Source organism: Saccopteryx bilineata, chromosome 2 (assembly GCF_036850765.1).
Source record: "Saccopteryx bilineata isolate mSacBil1 chromosome 2, mSacBil1_pri_phased_curated, whole genome shotgun sequence".
NCBI classification, from domain to species: Eukaryota; Metazoa; Chordata; class Mammalia; order Chiroptera; family Emballonuridae; genus Saccopteryx; species Saccopteryx bilineata.
In genome coordinates this window covers 300,767,531-300,793,186 of record NC_089491.1, presented here as the reverse complement: position 1 = coordinate 300,793,186, position 25,656 = coordinate 300,767,531, and the positions used below count along the sequence as shown (strand labels likewise).

The 25,656-nt window shown below is 40.2% G+C and overlaps 1 protein-coding gene across 5 annotated transcripts in view; it reads left to right on the top strand.

Annotated features, from left to right (window-relative positions):
* Positions 1 to 328: 328 nt before the first annotated feature.
* LOC136326084 (membrane cofactor protein-like) overlaps positions 329 to 25,656 on the top strand; it is a 61,106-nt gene continuing 35,778 nt past the window's right edge. For 4 of the 5 annotated variants that reach the window (XM_066261472.1, XM_066261468.1, XM_066261469.1 and 1 more), the window contains exons 1-3: positions 329 to 583; positions 11,143 to 11,331; positions 11,605 to 11,698. In XM_066261472.1, the coding sequence (XP_066117569.1) occupies positions 460 to 583; positions 11,143 to 11,331; positions 11,605 to 11,698 (407 nt within the window). In that variant the 5' untranslated portion in view covers positions 329 to 459. Of the gene's footprint in view, positions 584 to 682; positions 943 to 11,142; positions 11,332 to 11,604; positions 11,699 to 25,656 lie in introns of those variants that run through there. The other variant, XM_066261473.1, reaches the window with a different exon arrangement.

The window sequence follows — 25,656 nt, the reverse complement described above, 5'->3', positions numbered from 1 at the left end:
CAGCTCTTGTTTCCTTTCTACCCTTCCGGAGTGAAACGGTAACTGCCCTTTAAGGGTGGTGGCAGTGAACTACGAATTCCCGCAAACAACGGCGGTGCTTCCGGGTAGCTAAGCAGATGGATCAGCGCCGCGGGTGTGGGCGGAGCCTGAGCTATCAGCGGGGTGGGGGTGGGTGGCCGCTGTCAGCGGGTGGGGGTGGGTGGCCGCAGCCAGGCCACTCTCCGCTCCCTCCAGCGCTAAGGCGATTCCAGAGAACCGAGGCCACAGCCCGCAGTCCGCAGATTGGCCCCTCCGCCCAGTTAACGTCACTTCCGCTTGGGCGTGGTCCAAGCCACGCCCACCCGCAGTTCCGCACTCAACATCTCAACATTTTGTGAGTCTGAGGCTTGCAGGGTCTGTTATCCCCACTCCAAAGGTTGTATTCTCTGCGAGTTCTCAGGTTTTCTGCCGAGATTTCGTATGATGACGCCTTCTTTCAGGCCTCGAACGACACTTCCTCGCTGTCTCGAGAGTTCCTTTTCTTGTTGGAGCTTAGCTGCGACCGTTTTGGTGGCCCTAGTGCTCCTGCTACCCACATTCACCGGTAGGAGGCTGGAGAGGTTGTGCGCTCCGAGGGCGAACTGGAGCGGGTTGGGGAGCTGGCCGACCGGAGCCGAGGGCGGGGAGAGGTTTGTTCGCTGGATCGGGTTAGAGGCGTCTCTTGGTCCTTCGTGGTGGTGCGGAGTTGGGGTGAAGGCGTGCCAGAGCTCCCCCAGGTTGTGCTGGGCGCAGATCCAGGGAATTGGGGACCCTTTAGTCCCAGCGGTGAAGGCTGCTTAGTGGTCGGCTCTGAGCCGCGCGGGGCGCTGGGCGTGGCCGTAATGTGCCTGGAGCCAAACAAAAGCTTGCAGGTGTTTCGGGACTGAGCCAAGCCGGAGGGGAAGCGCAGACCCGGTGCTCAAGGTGAGAGCTTGCTCTTGAGTGCCCAGGTGGGTGGGGATGTTGCTAGGGCCCCTGCTGTGCGGGTAGGGAGTGTTGGCTTTTCCTGGGTGAGGTGATGCTTTCGCGAGTGGGGGTGTTGTGCCCACTGGCCGGCGGAGCCGGGCAGGTGTTATACGGTGTGTGCTTTACGGAAGTGGCCATGGTGACCGTGCGGAGTGTGGGGCGAGGAAGCTCACTGCTTGCTCTCTGTGGCAGATAGAGGGCGCATGTTGAGCCCTCTGTGACTGAGGTGCCGTTTTGGAAGGGCGCGCAGTGCTTTTATACTTAGTTAACAGGTTCTTTGAACCAGGCGGTGGCGCAGTGGATAGAGCGTCGGACTGGGATGCGGAGGACCCAGGTTCGAGATCCCGAGGTCGCCAGCTTGAGCGCGGCTCATCTGGTTTGAGCAAAGCTCACCACTTGGACCCAAGGTCACTGGCCCAAGAAAGGGATTACTTGGTCAGCTGTGCCCCCCCCCCCCCGGGTCAGGGCACATATGAGAAAGCAATCAATAAACAACTAAGGTTTCCCAACGAAAAACTAATGGTTGATGGTTCTCATCTTTCTGTCCCTGTCTATCCCTCTCTCTATCTTTGTTAAATAAAAAAAAAAAAAAAGTTCTTTGTTGCCCAAATTCATACTAGCTTTGATTTGCAGGCTGCCCCTCCCAATGAACTTGTTCCCATCGAATATGCACGGATAGTATCCTATAATTACCAAATGACTTTATTTATTTGTTTGGTTGGTTGAGTTATATTTGAGGTAATATCCGTAACCAAAAAAATATTGGTTGGCAAACCTAGTAAGAAATTAGTATCCTAAGGAATGGACAATAAATAATGTTAATATGGTTTTCCCCTACACAGTCATAAACTAAAGTGAAGGCCTACTCACTAAATTTGTTTTGTTTTTCATTGAATGGACCAAGTATATGCTAAAAAAGACATGCTTATTGTAGAAATTATACATAAAGGACGGCCATCTAATACTTTTGTGAATTTCCAACTGTCTTTATGTGCATTTGTGTTTTTATACCTTAGTTATTTGTAGGACCCTTTTACAATCCTTATTTCACTATTTGTCTGCACCTGTAGAAACATGAAATAAATAGGGACTGTGTTTTGCTCAGTGTTGGATCCCCAGAGCCAGGCACACAGTAGCAAATAAATATTTGCTAAAATTTATTGGACCTAGCAGACAGCCCCCAAACCATAATAATATGTTATAACCCAGGATAGATACTCTGGAGGGAAAAAGCACAATTCTCTGACAGCATTTAACAAATGACTGAGTGGAAAGGAAGACTTTTGTGCTTATCAGACAGACCAAACTGCTACTTGCTGTTCCCCCAGTCTGGGAACATTCTTCTCCGGCCTCTTGTATAATTGGCTCCTTATTCTTAAGATTCAGTTGTGACCTTACCCCCTCAGAGGTACCTTCTCTGAACAAACAATCTCAGGGATACACACACTTCAGTTCAAATCATCCCTAAATTGTAGTCACCCTTCCAAAACTATGTTTTCTGTTCTCTCCCCACTAGGATATAGAGATCTGTGTGTCTTGTCATGCTTGTAGTTCTAAATGCTCATTTTTTTTTTGCCTCTATATCAACACTCCTGTATAAATATCAAGTAGCAGGAAATTAAATATAATTTAATTATGTTTAATTAAATTAAATATAAGCTGGGTGTTAGAGCTCAGGAAAAAAAATTCTCCTATAAAGAGTCTGTTATCTGTTTTTCTTAAACAAATAGCCAGATACTTCTCCAGCAAAGTGGGTTTACTCCGGAACAACAAAGAATTGCACTTCAGAACATGTGTTCTAAAGGTAAACCAAGAACAAGTCCAGAGAAAGAAGAAATGAGAGGGAACTGAAAGTGCAAGGTGTAGTGACTTCATTGGTTATATTATGGCAGTCTCTCACTGGCTGAACCTTGAATGGGCAAGGAGAAATCTTTTCTTTCTCCTGTTGAGGCAGCAAAGTAGTATCACCTCTTGTGGGAGATGCGCGTGAGGTCTCTAACCGGTCATTAATGTATGTTGATTGAAATGTGCATGAGAATTTTCTAGCCTCCTGACTCCATTTTCAGTGCAGTTTCTATTATTTAATTTTCACATGCCCCTCTTTTGATGATTTTTTCCCAAAATCATTGCTGATCAAGAGTCAGGTTTTTCTGGATTCAGTGGCTTTTTGTTCCTTGATGACGGGAGGGACCTGTCCTGAATGTCATGTCCCACATTGGAGGAAAATGTACAGATCCTAAACCTATTATCACATTTGAGTAAGAAGAGGGGTCGAGGGGGAGGTCTCTCAGGAATTACCCATCTCAAGTTTGTGTTTTAGAACTGAGATCTGGCAAAGGCATATTCAGAGCTGAAAGAATTAAACAAGAGCTTTGGAAAGACATGATGCAGGTAGAAAATGTGAAGCAATTAAACAGTATTGATATCATAAAAGAAACTGGAACAAAATGTCTTACTGATGATAAAGCCTGTAGGTTGCAAATCCAGAGACTATGAGTTGGGTAAGAATTTGCAGTCAGTTAATAGTCTGATCTCTGTGAATGTTGAATCTTCTAACTGGCCTGGTCTGAACATCTTGGAGAAGCAGCCTCACCAGGTGTACTCTGCATCAATTTTGGGAAATTTTTTTTTTTTTTTGTATTTTTCTGAAGCTGGAAACGGGGAGAGACAGTCAGACAGACTCCTGCATGCGCCCGACCGCGATCCACCTGGCACACCCACCAGGGGCGATGCTCTGCCCACCAGGGGGCGATGCTCTGCCCCTTCAGGGCGTCGCTCTGCCGAGACCAGAGCCACTCTAGCGCCTGGGGTAGAGGCCAAGGAGCCATCCCCAGCGCCTGGGCCATCTTTTGCTCCAATGGAGCCTTGGCTGAGGGGAAGAGAGAGACAGAGAGGAAGGAGGGGGTGGGGGTGAAGAAGCAAATGGGCGCTTTTCCTATGTGCCCTGGCCGGGAATCGAACCTGGGTCCCCCGCACGCCAGGCCGACGCTCTACCGCTGAGCCAACCGGCCAGGGCCAATTTTGGGAAATTTTTTACCTTTAGGTCACTAGATGATGTACAGGTTCAGTCAGGATTAAGTGCTGTTTTTTAGATGTGTCACATGAACCCAGGTGTCTGTTGCCTGGCATTAGAAGAACAACCCGGTGGCGCCTTTTGTAGCAAGATTGAATAGTCTTTCTGGAAGTGTCTGTGCCAGTGATGGAAGTGTCCAGGACACACAGTGTGTTGTTTAAGATCTTCATGTCCCCGAGTGCACTATGAAAAGGTTGTGTTACCAGAACATGGTTTATTTTGATAGAAGAATTTAGGCCTTTAAAATATTGAAGAAGTATATCTCGTTTTATCAGCTGTGCATTCGGCTCTCTGTGGCTATATCAAAGGGTGAGAGTTTGAGTTTCAAAGGAGGTGGATCTGAGATTTAGAAGGACCAGTAGCAGTACTTTTGGCCAAGATATTTAGAGGATTTCTGCATATTTTGTCAATTGATTCTTAATGCTGGTCTGCACAGTGAAAGTGTTGTCAAACTGGCCGTATAGCCTGTCAAAGCACCTGACTGCTAAAATGGGTTCCCCAATCCCTATGGGTTCTGGATGAGTTCTCTAGGTAGGGATAATATTTTCCACAAGGACTTTAGCCACAGAAGAGGCAGTAGCCTATCTACAAGGGAAAGTTTCAGTTTAGTGAGAAAACATACAGACCATGACTAAAATACATTTATATCCATCAGATAGGGGAGCTGTAATCCATTTGCTGGATTGCAAAAGGTCCATTAGGCAATTTAAAATGCTTGGGAGCAGTGGGATCAGGCTTTCCTGGGTTGTACTTTGGATAAGTGGGACAAGTAGTTGCTTTTTTGTGGCCTTATTAATAGTTCCCCATCAATATTGATTCATTAACGATATCATTTTGTCAATGGACCAATGGTTTAACGCATGTACAGTAGTTAGGAGTGGGGATTTTAGAGTTTCTGGCTGGACTGGGTTTTTATTTGGCTCCGTCCAGAGGTTCCTCTTTTCATCAAACCAACAATCGTTGAATTTGCAATTTTATTTTTCCTTTCCTGAGGCCAATTATCGGGCTCCTTTAGCCAGATTCTCTAAGTTATCATTTGGGGAAATATCCCTTTGAACCATACAGGAGGTTTGACAGCTGTTGGCTCCTTTGAAGGACAGAATTCCTTGTGGAAGTATCAGCAAGGTGATTTCCCTTTAGCTTCAGGAGAGTCAAGTTTAGAATGCCCTGGGATCTCATCAGTAGCTAAAGCAGCAGGTATAAGTATAGCACCCAATAATTCCTGAACATAGGGGCCATTTTTTATTTTATTTCAGCTGTAAGTAGGAAAGCCGTGTTGCTTCCACAAAATTCCAACATCATGAACTAACCCGAAAGCGTTAGAAGAATGCTTTCAGCAGAAATTGCCCTTGGCTAGGGTACAGGCCTTGAAGTAAGTCAGAAACAAAAATGCAACTTCAGTTACAACAAAGGATATTGATATTGCTTATGCAGCATGACGTTTGCTATTTAGTAAGAATCATTACTGAAACAGGAGAAATGGGCCTTATTTAAAGGACTTTCTTCCAGATCTAATTTAAGGCTTCATCTTCTTCTGGGTAAGACCTTGTTTTATCTGAGAGACTAGGTTCATACTTTTACATGACTTTTTAATTTTTTTAATTGATTATAGCGAGAGAAAGGAAGAAAGAGAGAAACATCGATTTGTTGTTCCACTTATTTGTGTACTCATTGGCTTATTCTTTGTATGTGCCTTGACCAGGGATTGAACCCACAACCTTGGTGTATTGGGACAACACTCCAACCATCTGAGCTGTGCAGCCAGGACTTGCATGACTTTTGAAATTGGGTTATTCTTCTACAACTTTAGGCTGATTCCTTTGGGAACCAGGCTGCTTCTACTGAAACTGTGCTGGCTGGCAGTCCACCTTCGATAATGTTAAAATACCAGTTCTAATAATAGCAGTAGTGGAATATGGGTTCATATTAAGCTAAGTATAACGATTTTGACATGAAAGAAATTTAAGACTCTAATAAAGGGAAATATCTATGACCAAACCAATGAAAAAAATTGAATACAGGCAAAAACAAGAAAAAAGTATGCAGATATCTCTGGAATAAATTAGCTCAACAGTAAAAAATGTGAATTTTATCTAAGAGTGTATGGAACTGATAAGAGTACTCATTCAGCTCTGACACTAGTGTTAGAACTGCAGTGATAAATGAGATGAGGTCCTCAAGAAGTTAACAGTCTTATAGGAGATAAAAATAATAAAGAATTACAAATAGGCCCTGGCTAGTTGGCCCTGTGTGTGGATGTCCCAGGTTCAATTCCCAGTCAGGACACACAGGAGAAATGACCATCGGCTTCTCCACCTCTCTTTCTCTCTCTCTTTCTCCCCTCCTGCAGCCATGGATTGATTGATTCGAGTACGTAATCAGGCACTGAGGATGGCTCCCTGGAGTCTCTGTCTCAGGCACTAAAAACAGCTTGGTTGTGAACGTGGCCCCAGATTGGCAGAGCATCAGCCCCTGAGGGGGGTTGTTGGGTGGATCCCAGTAGTGGTGTATGTGGGAGTCTGTCTTTCTATCTCCCCTCCTCTCTGCTGAAAAAGGGGGGAAATTAATTACAAATAAAATGTTCTATGAAAAGTATATTGGGGTGTCGTAACAACATTATTCCAGTATTTTGAGTGAGAGATGTGAAGAGCCTTAAGAAAGAATTGGCATCTAAGATGAAACTGAAGGGTGAGTGGGTGGGAGGAATGACAGGGCCTCTGATCACAGTGAAGTACAGTGATGCATGGAGGCCTACAGTGCTCATGTAATTTGAGTAATTTAATGGGCACCACAAAGGATTGACTATGGCTTGAGAGTAGTGTACAAGGGAAAGCAGGATTCAGGTAATGACAGACCATGGAAGTCTATTAGCCATGGTAAGGAGCTTTAGACATTATATTGAGGGCATGGAGGATCCATTGAAAAGTACCTTCTTGACTTGGAAGGTCCTTAGAGACTATCTTTAATTCTGCAACATAAAAAAATGAATTAAATGAATAGTGCCAAGGTAGGTGTGGAGACCTATCCAAAAACTCTGGTCATAATCCAGAAATAACATGATAGTGGCTGTAGAGGTTAAGGACAGAACTAGAGGGATGAACAAGCATTATAGTTATGGAAACAACATGCCTAGTTTGCTGAGTTTGTGTGATTGTGAGGAATCGAATGAGTGCATTCTTTATGTTACTTGAGCCAGCATGGCACTTTCCAAGTGGAGTGGGGTGGGATGGCGATTGAATATATAAGACTTGACAACTCCAGCTAAGCGATCTAGGAAGGAGAGGGATTTGGGAGGCAGCTATTCTCCTCCCAAATGAAGGTGTAATGAAGTCATGGGAGTGTATCTACCCACAGGGTTTCTACAGAATTAAATAACAAGACTTCCTGGAAAGACCCATTAGAAACATCATACCCTATCAGGCAGAGAAGGAAGAGCAGTCAGAGGTCAAGCTGAAAACCAGGGAGGTTGTGCTGTCCTGGAAACCAAAGAGAGCTTTTCCGGCAGAAAGGAGCAAAGACAAACATTAACAACTCCAGATGTTAGAGACGGTAACTAAAATTACTGAGGAAGACAATGTTAGGATTCATTGAAAAACAAGGAAGACACTTAATGACTTGGAAAGTAATTAAGATGATTTTGTAGACCTAGAAATAAGGAAGTGAGAAATAAAATTAAGATGCCAGAGTCTGTAATTTGAGAAGCAAAGGAAGTTTTTAAAAGATTACGTGGACAATGGGGGTAGGAACAGATGGTCAGGTTTCATTGGGGTTCCAGTTTGGTCAGAGACCATGATTTTCTGAAGGCACCAATCTGAGCAGGGATGTGTGTACTCACATCAGAATGTGATTATAATTTTTGCAGGCAGATAGAGAGTGCTTACCCAATTTTGGCAAATGTAGACAAAGTGAACAGTTCTCTTGATTTATAGCAGAGAACTACTTATTTCATTTTCTTGAAACTCTTCTGGAACATTGGGGAATTTTCCAATGTCATCTATTGCTAAAGTATAGCATTGCAGCCAAGTAAAAATTATATTTAAACTGCCTAGAAAAAAACTAAGTCAGGGTGCTGTATTTCTTGATTTGGGAATATTTAGTTTGAACATTCCTGTAGGAAAAATATTCAGTGGTCTGAGTAAGGGAAGAAATTTGCTTATTAAAAGGTGTGATATCAGGTTGTTTTTAATAAAGCTTATGAGCAACTGGTTGTCAAACCAAACTTAACACTCTGCACACTGATGCATGTTGGTGGGAAGAAATACATCATGTTGATTGAATAGATTATTTTATTGACTTTTCCTTTTCAATGCAGAGACTACATGTGAAATTCATGTTAGGGGTCCTTCTTTATTGGCTTCAAGATAGTTACTGAGACTGAATGCAAAAAACAGAATACTTGTATAATTTAATCTTGGGCATGCTCTTATTTGTGTTTTTTTCCTTGATGGTTCCAGGAAATTCTAGAATGATATGCAGTTGTATCTGAACAGAATTATATAATATTTCTAGCTCATTTTTGTTTTCCTATTGCAAGTAACAATATCTAGCTTAGGGTATTCAGTAAATGTAATGTTACCGATAAAACTTACCACTATACTAACCTTTTTCTTAAACAATGCTTTTAATTACTAGGGCTTTTGGTTTGCTTTTTGCTTTTTTGTTTTAAGCAATTGATTGAGGAACATTCAGATATTAAGGTCAGTATAGTGGAAATGTTGAAAACATTTGCCAGTAGGTAGATTTTAGGACATGATAGAAAAAAAAAATATTGGATTGTGTATAGATAGAGAATTTTAGAATTTAGAATATGATGTGAAGACTAAAAGTTCACTTGTTTAGAATGAACCTTGACTGGTCTCTCAGTCTGAAGTAAGACCAGTCCAGGGAGTGAGAGAGGAAAGTATCCTCAGGAATCTGAATAGATCTCCTTTCTCCTTCGGTCCTTAACCTTGTAGCAGAGACCTCAGTGTTCTTTTTGTTCTTTAGGACTTTACTGTATAAGTATCTATCACATTTCTTTACATAATTGTTCAAACAGATTTGTTAGACTTTCAAGCCCATGCATAATTTAAAGGAAGAGGAATTACTTAAGTATATAGAAATGATACTATTGGAGGGAGTGAAACCTACCCCCCTCCAAAGAAAAAATTAGAAGTAAAAAATTCTAAAAGCATAACAATACAGGAGCTTTACTGTAGAGACATTGGACATACAGCCCAAACAGCCACCTCAGGGAGTTTCTGAGGTCGTGCGTGATCTATTGATCAGTGAAGTAAGGTTAAATTACTGTCGACCCTTGAACAGCATGGGTTTGACTGCCCATATTTATTTATTTATTCATTTGAGAAAGAGAGAGAGACAGGAAGGGAGAGATGAGAAACATCAACTCGTAGTTGCGGCACTTTAGTTGTTCATCGATTGCGTCTCATACGTGCCTGACTGGAGGGCTCAAGCCGAGCCAGTGACCCCTTGCTCAAGCCAGCAACCTTCAGCTTCAAGCTAGCTATCTTGGGCTTCCAGCCAGCGACCTTTGTGCTCAAGCCAGTGACCTTGGGATTTCAAACCTGGGACCCTGGCATCCCAGGTTGACTCTATCCATTGTGCCGCCACCAGTCAGGCCCCACATTCACTTGTATGCAGGTTTTTTAATATAAATACAGTGTCTGCTGATATCCAGGTTTCATGTCTTTGGAAACAGCCAACAGTAGTTTTCATCTGTTGGAATGATGAAATCCAACAATGCAGAGGGCCTTCTCTATGCCTTGTTCTACACCAGCAGTAGTCAACCTTTTTATACTTACCGCCCGCTTCTGTATCTCTGTTAGTAGTAAAATTCTCTAACCGCCCACCAGTTCCACAGTAATGGTGATTTATAAAGTAGGGAAGTCACTTTACTTTATAAAATTTATAAAGCAGAGTTACAGCAAGTTAAAGCATATAATAATAATTACTTATCAAGTACTTTATGTTGGATTTTTCCTGTTTGGCAGTATAAATCTTTATAAAACAACTTACTATAGTTAAATCTATCTTTTTATTTATACTTTGGTTGCTCCTCTACCGCCCACCATGAAAGCTGGAACGCTCACTAGTGGACGGTAGGGACCTGGTTGACTACTACTGTTCTACACTATTTTCTATAAGTGACTTGAGCATCCAGGGATTTTTGTAGCCACAAAAGTCCTGGAGCCATTCCCCACTGACATAGAGGAAACACTCTACTTAAGTTTTGGGGAATTCAAAAATTATAGGTGGATTTTCAGCTGCGTGAGGGCCAATGAATCAAACCCCTGCATTGTTCATGAGTCAACTGAGTATTTGAAGTAATGTGAAGAAAGCAGATTTTATTTTTATGTAAGGCTATTCAAAGCAATAAAATTTTATTTTAAATGGCATCTATTCACTTATAAAATGCTCACTTCACTAATATATGAAATGCAGTCTTATATTTTGAAATATTTGACAGTCCATGGTTATTTTGCTCTATGAAATCCACAATGCTTATTTAATAGTTACACTTACCACAGCATTTCTTGAGCACCCACTGGGTAGAGAGTGTACTCAGAAAAGAAGACACAGGATCCCTGACCTCCAGGTCTTGCCTTCCAAGCGGAGACTGAGCCTGAAATAACAAGACAAGGTCAGCATCCTCATCAGTTTGCATTTCAGACTGTGGGAGAGATCTCCCTGAGGGCTTTATAGCATAGAAGTCTTCTTAGGGGAGAGGTGAAAGTGAAATTAATTTAGAAAAAATGGGGAAGGACACATACCTATATATATATATATTAAAGTAAAAAATATTGCTGCTCTCTCTTCAGTTTACTGTTGAATGAATATTCATCTTATTCCCCAAGAAACCAAAAGCTAATTGAATGTCACTTAAAGTAATCATGGCACATTGTCCAGTAAAAACATGGAACAATCACTTAAAATATATCCAAGGACCTTTCCATTTATTTTATACTAAAATCTTTCTAAGGACCTTTCTCTTTATTCTGACTACCTGCTTGCTGCCAGTCCACAATCCGTGACTGTTGAAAATGAGAAAATACTTTATTTTCATGTTCTTATTCTGTTCTGCCCAGATGCCTGTGATGATCCACTGAGATACAACTCTATGAAGCTCAAAGGTGCTTCTCAAGATGTTTATCGTCCTGGGGACCAAGTAGAATATGAGTGTCGCCCAGGGTATATGCGTATTGTTCCTCCTCTTCCCGTCATTGCTGTTTGTCAGGCTGATAACACGTGGACACCCCTCCAGGAGGCTTGTACAAGTAAGTTTGTACACAAAACTTCCACTGTTATTGCTCTAGAGATTTTCTCACATTTAGGATGCGTATACCATTACTGCAATAGATTTTAGTTAGCAATGTATTTTTTTAGGCTTTGAAAGATTTTCAGGGAATTATTTTCTTAGCAATTGATTAATAGCTAAAGAAAGAAAATAGTATTACCATGAATTCAGTAGAACAATGTAGGATTTTTGTTTTGACTCAAACCTCTTCTAAAATTTGTATTAAACAACGAATTTCAAATTTTTCTTTCAGAAAAATCATGTCCACGACCATCAGAGCCCTTAAATGGCCATCTGGAAGGAAATTTGGAGTTTGGTTCAGAGGTTAAATATTTTTGTAATGAGGGGTAAGTAAAGGAAAAAGGTAAATATTGCTAGTTCTGTTTTTGTTTTGCTCCTCTTCCATGTATTCCCATAATGTTGATTTCATCTTGCTTTCTGGCAAGTTGACCAGTTGTCCTCATAGCCAAGCAACTCTTGGGCCTTTTATGGATGCTGAAAAGACATGTAATGAATAGAAAGAAAGCAACATTGTATAATGCTTTATATAATAAGCCTGTCGTAAGCATTAAAAATGTAGTAATAATGGTAGCTTTATCCTTGACAATAAAATGTACCCTATTTAAAATGAGCAACCCTCAGAGTTGAAGGAGGACTTACAGAAACAGAAGGTAGAATTGCCAACCAAAAATATCTTACATTGAGATAACCCTGTCAGTGTTAAAGAGTAACTGTAGTGCACTATAAAATGGAACTGGCTTTTTATATTTTAACTTTGTATTCTACTAATTTACTGAATTGATATATTCAACAGGGTTTGTGTGTGTGTGTGTGTATGGGTGTGATCTTTAGAACTTTATACATATAAAGTCATACTCTCTGCAAATGCTGATATTTTTACTTCTTCCTAACCAATGTTGATGCCTTGTGTTGTTTTTATATATATATAAATTTCTTTTTTCTTCTTCAAAGTTTTATTGATTTTAGAGAAAGGAGCAAGGTGGTAGGGGGGAGAACTGGAAGCATCAACTCATAGTAATTTCTTCTCGTATGTGCCTTGACTGGGTAAGCTCGGGGTTTCAAACAGGTGACCTCAGCATTCCAGTTCAATGCTTTATTCACTGCGCAGTTCAGGAGCCTTGTGTAATTTTTTTTTTTTGCCTAGTTGCTCTGGCTAGAGCTTCCACTAGTATGTTGAATAGAAGTGGTAAAATCAGGCATCCTTGCATTGTTTTTTATCTTAGAGGAAAATCTTTCAGCTTTTTGCCTTTATGATGTTTGCTGTGGGTTTTTCGTATATGATGTTTATTATTTGAGGTAGTTTTTTTATTTTCCTAGTTTATAGATTATGTTTAACATGAAAGTGTAAATATTGTCAAGTCATTTTACTGCATCAGTGAAGATGATCATGTGTTTTTTTGTCCCCTTTGTTCAATTGATGTAGCATATTATTGCTACATTAATTTTCATATGTTGAGCTATCCTTGCATTCCAGGAATAAACCCCACTTGGTCATAGTGAATAATACTTTAATATGCTGCTCAATTTCATTAGCTAGTCTTTCATTGAGGACTTTTACATCTAGGTTCATGTGGATATGTGTTTTAGTTTGTTAGGGGTTTTTTTTTGTGGTATCTTTTACTAGCTTTGGTATCAAGACAATGCTGGTTTCGTAGAATGAATTCAGTAGACTTCCATCCTCCTCAGTTTTTGTTTTTGTTTTTTTTTTTGCATTTTTCTGAAGCTGGAAACAGGGAGAGACAGTCAGACAGACTCCCGCATGCGCCCTACCAGGATCCACCCAGCACGCCCACCAGGGGCGACGCTCTGCCCACCAGGGGGCGATACTCTGCCCAACCTGGCCGTCACCATGTTGCGACCAGAGCCACTCTAGCGCCTGAGGCAGAGGCCACAGAGCCATCCCCAGCGCCCGGGCCATCTTTGCTCCAATGGAGCCTTGGCTGCGGGAGGGGAAGAGAGAGACAGAGAGGAAGGCGCGGCGGAGGGGTGGAGAAGCAAATGGGCACTTCTCCTGTGTGCCCTGGCCGGGAATCGAACCCCGGTCCTCCGCACGCTAGGCCGACGCTCTACCGCTGAGCCAACCGGCCAGGGCTCCTCCTCAGTTTTAAAAAAAAAATTTATGAAGAATTGAATTTAGTTCTTAAATATTGTTATAATTCACTAGGAAACCATCAGTTCCAGGGGTTTTCTTTATTTTGAGATTTTTGATAACTGATTTGATCCTCCATACTTAATACAGGTCTTAGATTTTGTATATCTCTGTGATTTAGTCTTGATAGGTTTTGTGTTTACAGGAATTTTCCGTTTTACTTAAGTTAGTAAATTTGTTGGGGTGAAACTGTTCATGGTACTCTTAAAATATATTCTATTTCTGTATAATTGGTATTACTTTCCCCAGTTTTATTTCTCCTTTTAGTAATTTGTATCTTCTCTTTTTTTATTAGTCCATGTAGCTAAAGGTTTGTCAATTCGAAGAACCAATTTTTGGTTTGATTCATTTTCTCTATTGTTTTTCTCTTAGCTTGTTTACCTCTTATGTAATCGTTACTATCTTCCTTGTGCTCAGTTTGGGTTTAGTTGTTCTTCTAGTTCCTTAAGTTGTGACGTTAGGTTGTTGATTTCAAATCTCATATTTTTTGTCTTTTTATAAAAAAACTTTTTTTATTAATTTTAATGGGGTGACATTGATAAATCAGGGTACATATGTTCAGAGACAACATCTCCAGGTTATTTTGACATTTGATTATGTTGCATACCCATCACCCAAAGTCAAATTGTCTTGTCACCTTCTATCTGGTTTTCTTTGTGCCCCTCCCCCTCCATAACCACCACCCTCTTGTCCATGTCTCTGAGTCTCATTTTTATGTCCCACCTATGTATGGAATCCTATAGTTCTTGGTTTTTTCTGATTTACTTATTTCACTCGGTATAATGTCATCAAGGTCCATCCATGTTATTGTAAATTATCTGATGTCATCATTTCTTATGGCTGAGTAGTATTCCATAGTATATATGTAGCAAAGCTTTTTAATCCACTCGTCCACTGACAGACACTTGGGCTGTTTCCAGATCTTCGCTATTGTGAACAATGCTGTGCCATGGACCAGTGCGGCTCCTAATTCTGGGTTTTGAGTGAGAACGGTGTGGAAATAAGAAAACAGACTTACTAAGAAAAAAGGATGGGATTGGGAGGACTCTTCAATGTTGATGGCAATATCCAAGTGCCCCATAGCCCCAGTTTGCTTTATTATATAGCCATATGCAAATCAAGGAAGTCCTTGATACAAAGTTACACATCCAAGGCTAAAACAGGAACTCTCCCAAGGTATAAACAGGAATCCTCCTACCATGCATAAGTGAAATCAACCAACATTTGAACAAAGAGTAAAAGGAAGGGCATGTAAATTGCTTCCAACAACTTAAGGAAGCAAGTGAAGTGGGTGCAAATACTCAGCATCATAGCCAATATGGAGGTGGTGGGGGGAGAATTTAGCCTTTTGCTAAGCCTCAAATCTACAGTGGTTTTTCGCCATTTAAGGTCCACAACATATCCTCCTTTTCTTTTTAATTTTTAATTTGTGTGCTGAGATTTGCACTCATCTGATTTCCTAGTTTCCCTGATTCTAATTTGGAGGCAGACTGAAAAAATACAGAACAAACACAAAATTAGTATAGCCAATGCTAACAGATACCCAAACAAGTATTCTCATACGTTACAGTGATTAAAGCCTTTAAGCAAATTATTAGCCAATATCTTTGCTGTTTTGAATGTCCTTAACATGTTCACCAAGTCCAAGTTGGCACCATCACCATTCTACATCCCTGCAAATGCAACCCAACCCCAGTTTAGTCCATTAAGAGCTGTCACAAGGAGCAGGAGTCCAGAAGTCCTCATGGCACTGGAATTGTTGTTACATTTCTATACTTTGCAGCTCACATCCAAGTCCCAATGTCTGCTGCTTCCAGCTGGTAATGATTCAGGTAGACTGGAAAAGCCATCTGAAGCATGTGTGGAGATGGAGCTTCTGTTCTCCTTAGCCTGGAGAGATGAGACCAGGGTGCTTTTCCCTGGTTCTCTGCAACCATGGCGTGGTGAGGAGAACCTTAGGATATACTAAGCTGGGTGGCAGAGGTAAATTTGTAAGTTGGCAAAAAGGAGAAAGAGAACTCTATATTAGGAGTAGGTCCCAGCCTAAGGTATGCATGGGGCATTGAGGCAGGAGGAATAAAGGAGGCACTATATATTAAATAAAGCAGCAGAAGTCTTGACCTGTGGTGGCACAGTGGATAAAGCGTCAACCTGAGGTTGCTGGTTCAAAACCCTGGGCTTGCCTGGTCAAGGCACATATGGGAGTTGATGCTTTCTGCTCTTCCCCTTTTCTCTGTCTTTCTCTCCTTTCTCCCCTCTCTATAATGAATAAATAAAATCTTTTTAAAAAATTAAATAAAGCAGCAGAAAATGGGATTATCAACACCCACAACAGAGATCTTCGAGGGACGAGTAAAAACCCGAATATTCAGGCAAGACATAGTTGGTGGCCCTTGTTTCCATAAGAAATGAGATCAGTTTACCTGCTACTTGAAAGAAATACCCTAGGCTTGTCCACGTGAGATGGGGCTGACGGCCTCGGGCACCTTTAGCCTTTAGTGGCAAGTCCCAGCAGGCTGGGCAAGGTTAGATCACAGGTGGTTGGAGCAGTGCTGGAAGAAACTGAACCCTCCCTCAGTGGAACAAGGGGGAAGCCTACCTTCCAGTGCCCCTTTTTCCCTCAGCAAAGGCATGTAAGCCTGGCAGGCTTTGGCTCAATGACCTTCCTTTCCACTATTGAAGCAGAGCCCAGATGGAGTCCTATGAGGCCCCTTCGGGGTGTTGGAGCCTTAAAGGCGTATGCCAAGAGCTGGTTTTCACCTGATCTCTTTTGGGCTTTTTCTGCCTCTTTGTCATTATAGACCTTAAAAGCCATTCTCAGAAGATCTCACTGAGGGGTTTGAGGATCCCCACCTGCCTGTGTAAACTTTTTCCATATATCTGGAGCTATTTGGAAAAAGACAAAACAGTGTTATTAGCTGAATCAAATAAAAGAGGGAGAAAGTTTACAGGAGAAAGAGGTTTGGTGTCTCCTGTACATCAGCATACAAAAGAAATTTTTTAAAGATAAGGTAGATTTGCAGGAGTTCTAGGATATGACTCCACCTTTTATATTTTTTTTAATTGACCTTAAATATTTGCTGGGTACACTTTAATAATACCTTGACTTTAAAGATTGTAAGAAATACCCATAATTTGAAAGGATTGACAAAATATAGTAAATGCTTTTCCTACATATGTAGGAGTATTGTCAGTTTTAATCAGTTTAGGAAGTCCAATCATACAAACAGTGAGCTATACCATGCTTAGCAGCCTCTCCTGTTCTGGCAAGGGCTACTATAAATCCAGAATAAGTATCCATTGTAACACACACAAAGGACTTTTTGCCAAATGAAGGTATATGAGTAATATCCATTTGCCAAAGTTGTCCTGGTAGGAGTCCTCGAGGGTTAACACCAAAGGGACAGATTGTAGTATAGGACCCCTTGGACAGGGTTTAACAATCTGCCATGCTGCTTCCCGAGAAAGTTGAAACTGTTTACAGGGCTGCGCGTTCTTGTGATGAACAGTATGAGACTGAATTGCTTGATCTGTCATGGTTGTTCCAATAATTTTCTTTTGGGTAGTTTGATCAACAAGGGCATTTCCTTGTGCTAAAGTTCCAGGGAGCATGGAGTGAGCTCGAATATGTCCTATAAAAACATGGAGCTCTATGTTGACGTATAAGTCTTTGAGGAAGGAGAAATTGCTGAAATAGTTCCTCATCAGTAGTTGTCTCTAAGACAGCAGTCTCTAGTGGAAACAACCATAAATAAATATTTGCTGTCTGTATATAGATGAAAGGAGGACCAGGCAAATGCTGAAAAGCCATGATAATGGCATTTAATTCTACTCTGAGCTGATTTTAAGGCAAACTATTTTAGTATAAACTTGTCCATCAGTTATTAAGCCTGCTATTCCTGAGCTGGACCCATTAGTAAAGACTGTAAATGCTTCAGGAGTGGGCTCATTAACAATTGTTTTAGGAAATACAAATGTAGTAATTAATGAAAATTGAACTATTTTATTAGCTAGGTAGTGAGAATCAATTTGGCCTGTAAAATTTGCAAAAGCAATTTGCCATTTAGTGGAAGTTTCCCAGAGCCATTGTTGTTGATCCTTTGATAAAGGAACAACAATTATTTGAGGCTTAAAACCTATAAGCTGTAAGAGTCGCCTATGCCCCTTGATAATCAAGGAGGCGACAAGATCAAAATATGGAGATAAAACTTTCTTAGGAGTAATAGCCAAATGGATCCATTCAATAGGACCTGAAGCTTGCCACCATAGTCTCGTTGGAGTGTAACTCGAGGGCCAAATTAGTAAAATGATTCTTCAGGATTTATGCATTTTAGTGGTGCTTGTTGCAAGGCTTTTTCTACAAGCTTTAAAGCTTGCTGTCCTGCAGCTGTAAGTAGCCAAGGAGAAGCTGGTTCAACTGAGCCTCGAAGAAGATCAAAAAGTGGCTTCAGTTCCCTGGTAGTTAATTTCAAAGAATGTCTAAGCCAATTAATATCTCCTAATAATTTCAGGAAATTGTTTAAAGTTTGCAAATGATCTGTCCTGATTTCTAATTTTTGTGGACGAATTTGTTGTCCCTCAAGAATTTGTCCTAAATAAGAGAAAGGTAAAGATTGCTATACCTTTTCAGGAGCTATATAAAGTCCTGATTCAAAGAATATTCTAGTTGTTGCAAAATGGTCAATACAGTGTCTTTATCTGGATGAGCAATAAGAATATCATCCATATAATGAATGATATATATCTTAGGGTTCTGTCTTCTATTGGAGAGATAGCTTGAACAACATATTTTTGGCACAAGGTAGGACTATTAGCCATACCTTGAGGCAAAACTCTCCACTGGTATCGCTCCACTGGAGCTTGGAAATGAAGTGAAGGAACACTGAATGCAAAACACTTGCAATGATGTGGGCTTAAAGGAATAGTAAAAAAGCAATCTTTCAAGTCAATTAATTATAAGGTGAAAATTCCATAGAATGGCAGTAGAAGAAGGGAGTCCTAGCTGGAGAAGACCCATAATTTCCATAGTCTTATTTATTGCTCTCAAATCTTTAATAGCCTCCAGTTTCCTGATTTTTCTTTTTTTTTAATTTTTTTTTTTTTTGTATTTTTCTGAAGCTGGAAACGGGGAGGCAGTCAGACAGATCCCGCATGCGCCTGACCGGGATCCACCTGGCATGCCCACCAGGGGGCGATGCTCTGCCCATCTGGGGCGTTGCTCTATTGTAACCAGGGCCATTCTAGCGCCTGAAGCAGAGGCAATGGAGCCATCCTCAGCACCCAGGTCAACTTTGTCCAGTGGAGCCTTGGCTGCAGGAGGGAATGAGAGAGACAGAGAGGAAGGAGAGGGGGAGGAGTGGAGAAGCAGATGGGCGCTTCTCCTGTGTGCCCTGGCCGAGAATCGAACCCGGGACTCCTGCAGCCAGGCCGACACTCTACCGCTGAGCCAACCGGCCAGGGCCTCTTTTTTTTTTTTTTAAATGACAAATATAGGCGTATTCCATGGGCTATTAGATGGTGGTTCAATGTGCCCAAGCTGTAACTACTCTTCTACCAATCAAGCAGCTGCCCTAAGTTTCTCCTGAGAAAGGGGCCATTGGTCTACCCATACAGGATTATCTGATTTCTAACTAATTGGGTCTGCACAATGCATTATTGGGGTAGCAGGAGCTACCAAGGCCCCTATGCTAAATTTTGATATCCTAATCCATACCTTCTGGTATTGGGTGCCACTTCTATAGGGGTGAGAATTCCCCACTGTTCTTTCTCTAGTCCTTTAGTGGACAAAAATTCCTGATTAAGCACTTGAGTATTGACTTAATTATTAGGACTGACAAGCAATGCTCCCATATTTTTCAAAACATTTTTACTTCATAAAGTAACTGGCAATTCAGGGAGCACATAAGGCTGAAAAAATCCAGAATGACCTTCTTTATCTTCCTATTGTAAAATACTAGAGCTTTGTTGGGATTTGCTCTGCCCTATATCTTGTAATTCTGTGGATGCTGCATGAGTGGGCCAGGAAGGAGGCCAGTGTAGCTTAGCAACAACAGATACATCCGCTCCAGTATCTAAAAGTCCTTTAAATTTACACTCTAGTATTGTTAGTTCTATTTCAGGGTGTTCCTGACCTATTTTTTGATCCAATAGCCAAAATCAGAGAAGCCAAATCACCAATTTCCTTGGGACCCCTTTTGCAGGGTTTGGCCTGAGAAGCAGAATTAGCATTCTTATACTATTTTAACTGCCTGAAGCAGCTTGAGACAAATTCTTGAAATGACTTATTAGGGCCCTCCTTAATTTTGCTCAATTTCTTTGTTTTGCCTGAGTATAACCTTACACATTAACAAGACAATTTACGCACAGAAAACACAAGTATAACATATAACTTTGATTAATCCTAATACTTGAATTGCTATTTGGCTCCTAACTCTGAATATACCTCACAGTGCACTAACCCAGTGGTAGTCAACCTGGTCCTTACTGCCCACTAGTGGGCATTTCAGCTTTCATGGTGGGCGGTAGCAGAGCAATCAAAGTATAAATAAAAAGATAGATTTAACTATAGTAAGTTGTTTTATAAAGATTTATTCTGCCAAATTTAGCGAAAATTTGACATAAAGTATTTGGTAATTATTATATGCTTTAACTTGCTATAACTCTGCTTTATAAATTTTATAAAGTAAAGTTACTTCCCTACTTTATAAATCACCATGACTGTGGAACCGGTGGGCGGTTAGAAAATTTTACTACTAACAGAGATACAAAAGTGGGTGGTAGGTATAAAAAGGTTGACTACCTCTGCACTAACCAAATCAGTAAGTCTTAAGGATCTACATTCTATTCTATTTAAATTTAAATGAACGCTCCTTACAAGTTCTAAAAACATTTTATTTTTTTCTAAATATTAGAGCCAATATTTCCAATTTTTGCATTAAAAAAAAAGAATTCAGGCCTTAAAAACAGACACATTTTAGACAACATTGAACAAAGACTAAACAGAAACAAGAAAGACGAACCAGACAAACCAGAAAGAAACCCGGAATTTCAGAGCACTACCAGATTAGAAAGATGCCTGCCTGATTTTAGTCAGGGCATTTTCTGACAGAGGGACTGAAGGATGGGACTAAACAAAATTTCCCTTAGAAAATTTGCTCTCAGCAGCTGCTGTGGTATTTTCCATAGTCAGATCTAACACAGGTCCCCTGCCTCAATTTCCAGGCAAAGAATAAGAAAGAAACAAAATGATAGTTCAGAAGATTGTAGTTAGAACATTAAAGAAAATCAGACCATAACAGAAAAAGCTGTGACACTCCTAATACCTGAATCTCCTATCCATTCTCAAATTCTGTAGTCGCTGTAACCTGCTTCTCAGGTTGACTATGCTGAGATTTCTCCCCTACCTCAATGGCCCCTTCAGAAAGTCCAACTTCCACAGCAAATAATCACCCCTGGAGAGACAAGCATGAGCAATCGCCTTCCAGTCATTTGGGGGAAGAGCCTTTGCACTAATAGAAGCTAATAAACCAAGTGAAAAAGGGGCAGTAGGCCCATACACAAGCAAATTTAAGCTCTTTCAGAGTTCTAAAAGGTGCAGGTTCATGTTCTTGCACTAGTTTCCCCATATCATCCTGTCTTTATACAACAAGAAAACAGGTAAAGCTATTTATTGTTTCCTCTATATTTCGAGCCTGGTCTATAGATTGTTGGACAGGAGATTTCCCAGATTTTGAGCTATAGACTCCAGAATCAGCCCAATAAGGGAACGGAGGAGCAGAGGGTTGAATGTAGGAAGGAGCCAAGGGCAGCGGAGGCCCCGCATCTAAGGTAGCCATAGCCACGGATTTTTTATCCCCCCTGTCATCCTCAAACTCCAAGTTAGCCTTGTATTCATATCCCTCTGTTTCCAGCTCACTCCGATACTCTTCAGACAACGATTGGTCCTCATACGGAAACATTTCTAAGAAAAAGTCCCTTATTTTTTACCCTAACTGTCCCATAAATTTTTATTCCCAATTATACTTTCCCCCAAAACTTTCTTTACTCACTGTGCACACTTCACTTGGAGACTTCCATCACCTGCCTTCAGTTTCCTCATACTCAAGTCTTCTGTTTGGGCGCCACTTGCCTCGGACCAGCGTGGCTCCTAATTCTGGGTTTTGAGTAAGAACGGTGCAGAATTAAGAAAACAGACTTAAGAAAAAAGGGTGAGATCGGGGGACTCTTCAATGCTGGTGGCAATATCTGAGTGCCCTATAGCCCCAGTTTGCTTTATTATATAGCCATATGCAAATCAAAGAAGTCCTTGATGCAAAGTTACAGGTCCCAGGCTAACAGGAACTCTCCCAAGGCATAAACATAAGTGAAATCAACCAACATCTGAACAAACAAAGAGTAAGAAGAAGGACATGTTAATTGCTTCCAGCAACTTAAGGAAGCAAGTGAAGTGGGTGCAAATACTCAGTATCATAGCCAATATGGAGGTGGTAGGGGGAGAACTTAGCCTTTTGCTAAGCCTTGAATCTACAATGGCTTTTTGCCATTTATGGTCCACAACAATGCTGGCATAAACATGGGGATGTATTTCTCCTTTTGAAACAGTGCTATGGTGTTCTTGGGGTATATTCCTAAGAGTGGGATAGCTGGGTCAAAAGGCAGTTTGATTTTTAATTTTTTGAGGAATCTCCATACTGTTTTCCATAGTGGCTGCACCAGTCTGCATTCCCACCAGCAGTGCAGGAGGGTTCCCTTTTCTCCACATTCTCGCCAGCACTTATTCTGTGTTGTTTTGTTATTGAGCGCCATTCTGACTGGTATGAGGTGATATCTCATTGTGGTTTTAATTTGCATTTCTCTAATGATTAGTGACGTTGAGCATTTTTTCATATGCCTATTGGCCATCTGTATGTCCTCTTTGGACAAGTGTCTATTCATTTCTTTTGCCCATTTTTGATTGGATTGTTAGTCTTCCTGGTGTTGAGTTTTACAAGTTCTTTATAAATTTTGGTTATTAACCCCTTATCAGACATACTGTCGAATATGTTCTCCATTGTGTAGTTTGTCTTTTTATTCTGTTCTTATTGTCTTTAGCTGTGAAAAAGCTTTTTAGTTTGATATAGTCCCATTTGTTTATCCTTTTATTTCACTTGCACACGGAGGTAAATCGGCAAATACACTGCTGTGAGAGATGTCGGAGACCTTACTGCCTATGTTTTCTTCTAAGATGCTTATGGTTTCACAGCTTATATTTAAATCTTTTATTCATTTTAAGTTTATTTTTGTGAATAGTGTAAGTTGGTGGTCTAGTTTCATTTTTTGGCAGGTAGCTGTCCAATTTTCCCAACACCATTTGTTAAAGAGGCTGTCTTTACTTCATTGTATGCTCTTACCTCCTTTGTCAAATATCAGTTGTCCATAAAGATGTCGGTTTATTTCTGGGTTCTCTGTTCTGTTCCATTGATCTATATGCCTGTTCTTATGCCAGTACCAGGCTGTTTTCAGTACAGTGGCCTTGTAGTATAACTTGATATCAGGGAGTGTGATACCTCCCACTTTTTTCTTTCTTTTCAAGATTGCTGAGGCTATTCGTGTTCTTTTTTGGTTTTATATAAATTTTTGGAATATGTGTTCTTTGAAGTATGTCATTGGTATTTTAATTGATATTGCATTGAATTTATAAATTGCTTTGGGTAATATAGACATTTTAATGATGTTTATTCTTCCTGTTCATGAACATGGTATATGCTTCCACTTGTTTGTATCTTCCTTGATTTCTTTTATCAATGTTTGATAATTTTCCGAGTACAAGTCTTTAATCTCCTTGGTTAACTATACTCCTAGGTACTTTTATTTTTTTGGTTGCAATAGTGAAGGAGATTGTTTCTGAAAATTCTCTTTCTGACAGATCATTGTTGGTGTATTAAAATGCCTCTGTTTTCTGAGTATTAATTTTATATCCTGCCACCTTGCTGAATTCATTTATCAGGTCTAGTAGTTTTTTGACTGAGACTTTAGGGTTTTCTATATACAATATCATATCATTTGCAAATAATGATAGTTTTACTTCTTCTTTTCCAATTTGAATACCTTTTATTTCTTCTTCTTGATTGCTGTGGCCAGGACTTCCCAAACTATGTTGAATAAGAGTGGTGAAAGGGGGCACCCGTGCCTTGTTCCTGATCTTAAGGGGATTGCTTTTAATTTTTTCCCATTGAGTATGATGTTGACTATGAGTTTGTCATAGATGGCCCTTATCATGTTGAGGTATGTTCCCTGTATTCCCACTTTGCTGAGAGTTTAGATCATGAATGGGTGCTGGATTTTATCAAATGGTTTTTCTGCATCTGTTGAAATTATCATGTGGTTTTTCTCCTTCCTTTGTGTATGTGATGAATCACATTGATTGATTTGTGAGTACTGTACCACCCTTGCCTCCCCAGAATAAATCCCACTTGATCATTATGTATGATTTTTTACATATATTGCTGGATCCGGTTTGCTAATATTTTGTTGAGGATTTTAGCATCTAAATTCATCAGGGATATTAGCCTATAATTTTCTTTCTTTGTGTTGTCTTTGCCTGGTTTTGGAATCAAAATTATGCTTGCCTCATAAAAGGAGCTTGGAAGTCTGTCTTCCTTCTTCTTGAATTTTTTGAAATAGCTTGAGAAGGATAGGAGTTAGTTCTTCTTTGAATATTTGGTAGAATTCACTTGTGAAGCCATCTGGCCCAGGACTTTTCTTTGTTGGGAGTTTTTTGATAACTGTTTCGATCTCATTTATTGTAATAGGTCTGTTTAGGTTTTCTGATTCTTCCAGATTAATTTTTGGAATTAATATTTCAAAGAATTTATCCATTTCATCTAGGTTGTCTAATTTTTTGGCATACAATTTTCATATTTGTATTTCTGTTTTATCAGTTGTTATTTCTCCACTCTCATTTCTAATTTTATTTATTTGAGCCCTCTTTTTTTTTTCTTGATGAGTCTTGTTGAAGGTTCATCAATCTTGTTTACTTTTTCAAAGAACAAGCTCCTGATTTCATTGATCCTCTGTATTGTTTCTTTTGCCTCTATATCATTTATTTCCACTCTTATCTTTATTATTTCCTTCCTTCTACTACCTCTGGGCTTTACTTGCTGTTCTTTTTCTAATTCTTTTAGATGCAGGGTCAAGTTGTTTATTTGAGCTTTTTCTAGCTTCTTAAGGTATACCTCTAATGCAGGGGTCTCAAACTCAACTCAGCATGTGGGCCGCAGAGCAAGATCACAGCTGTTCGGCGGGCCGCACTTAGGTCTACAAAAGGCAACTGTTACACAACACTTTTCTCACTGCAGTTGAAAACAAAAAAAAATCAGTACAACAAGCACAATGGTACATGCAGTTTACTCAGTGTCACAAAACGACCAGAAACTGTAGTTCGCATCACAACTGCTGTTAACTAAGCTAATATCTAGCTAGGATGCTAGAGAAATGAAAAATACAAGTAGGCCCCCAGGCTTACTTAATTTTATCCAAAATATTTTGAACTTCATGGAATAGTCTGCGGGCCGCACAAAATTGTTCGGCGGGCCGCGAGTTTGAGACCCCTGCTCTAATGCTATGAACTTCCCTCTCAGGACTGCTTTTGCTCTGTCCCATAAATTTTGAGTTTATGTATGCTTATTATCATTTGTTTCTAGGAATTTTTTTATTTCTTCTTTGATCTCATTGTTAACCCATTCGTTATTTAATAAGATGCTGTTTATTTTCCTAGTGTTTTTCAGTTTTTCTGTTGTGGTTGATTTCTAGTTTCATGCCATTGTGATAAGAGAAAATGCTTGATATGATTTCAATCTTCATAAATTTGTTGAGACCGCTTTTTGCCATAACATGTCATCTATTATAGAGAATGTGCCATGAGCACTTGAAAAGAATGTATATTCTGCTGCTTTAGGGTGAAAGGTTCTGAAGATATCTGTTAAATCCAGTTGATCTAGTGTGTCCTTTAAGTCTGCTGTTTCTTTGTTAATTTTCTTTCTTGAGGATTTATCTTGTGATGTTAGTGGGTTATTGAAATCCCCTACTATTATAGTATTGCTGTTGATCTTGCCCTTTATATCCATCAAAGTCTTTATATATTTAGGTGCTCCTATA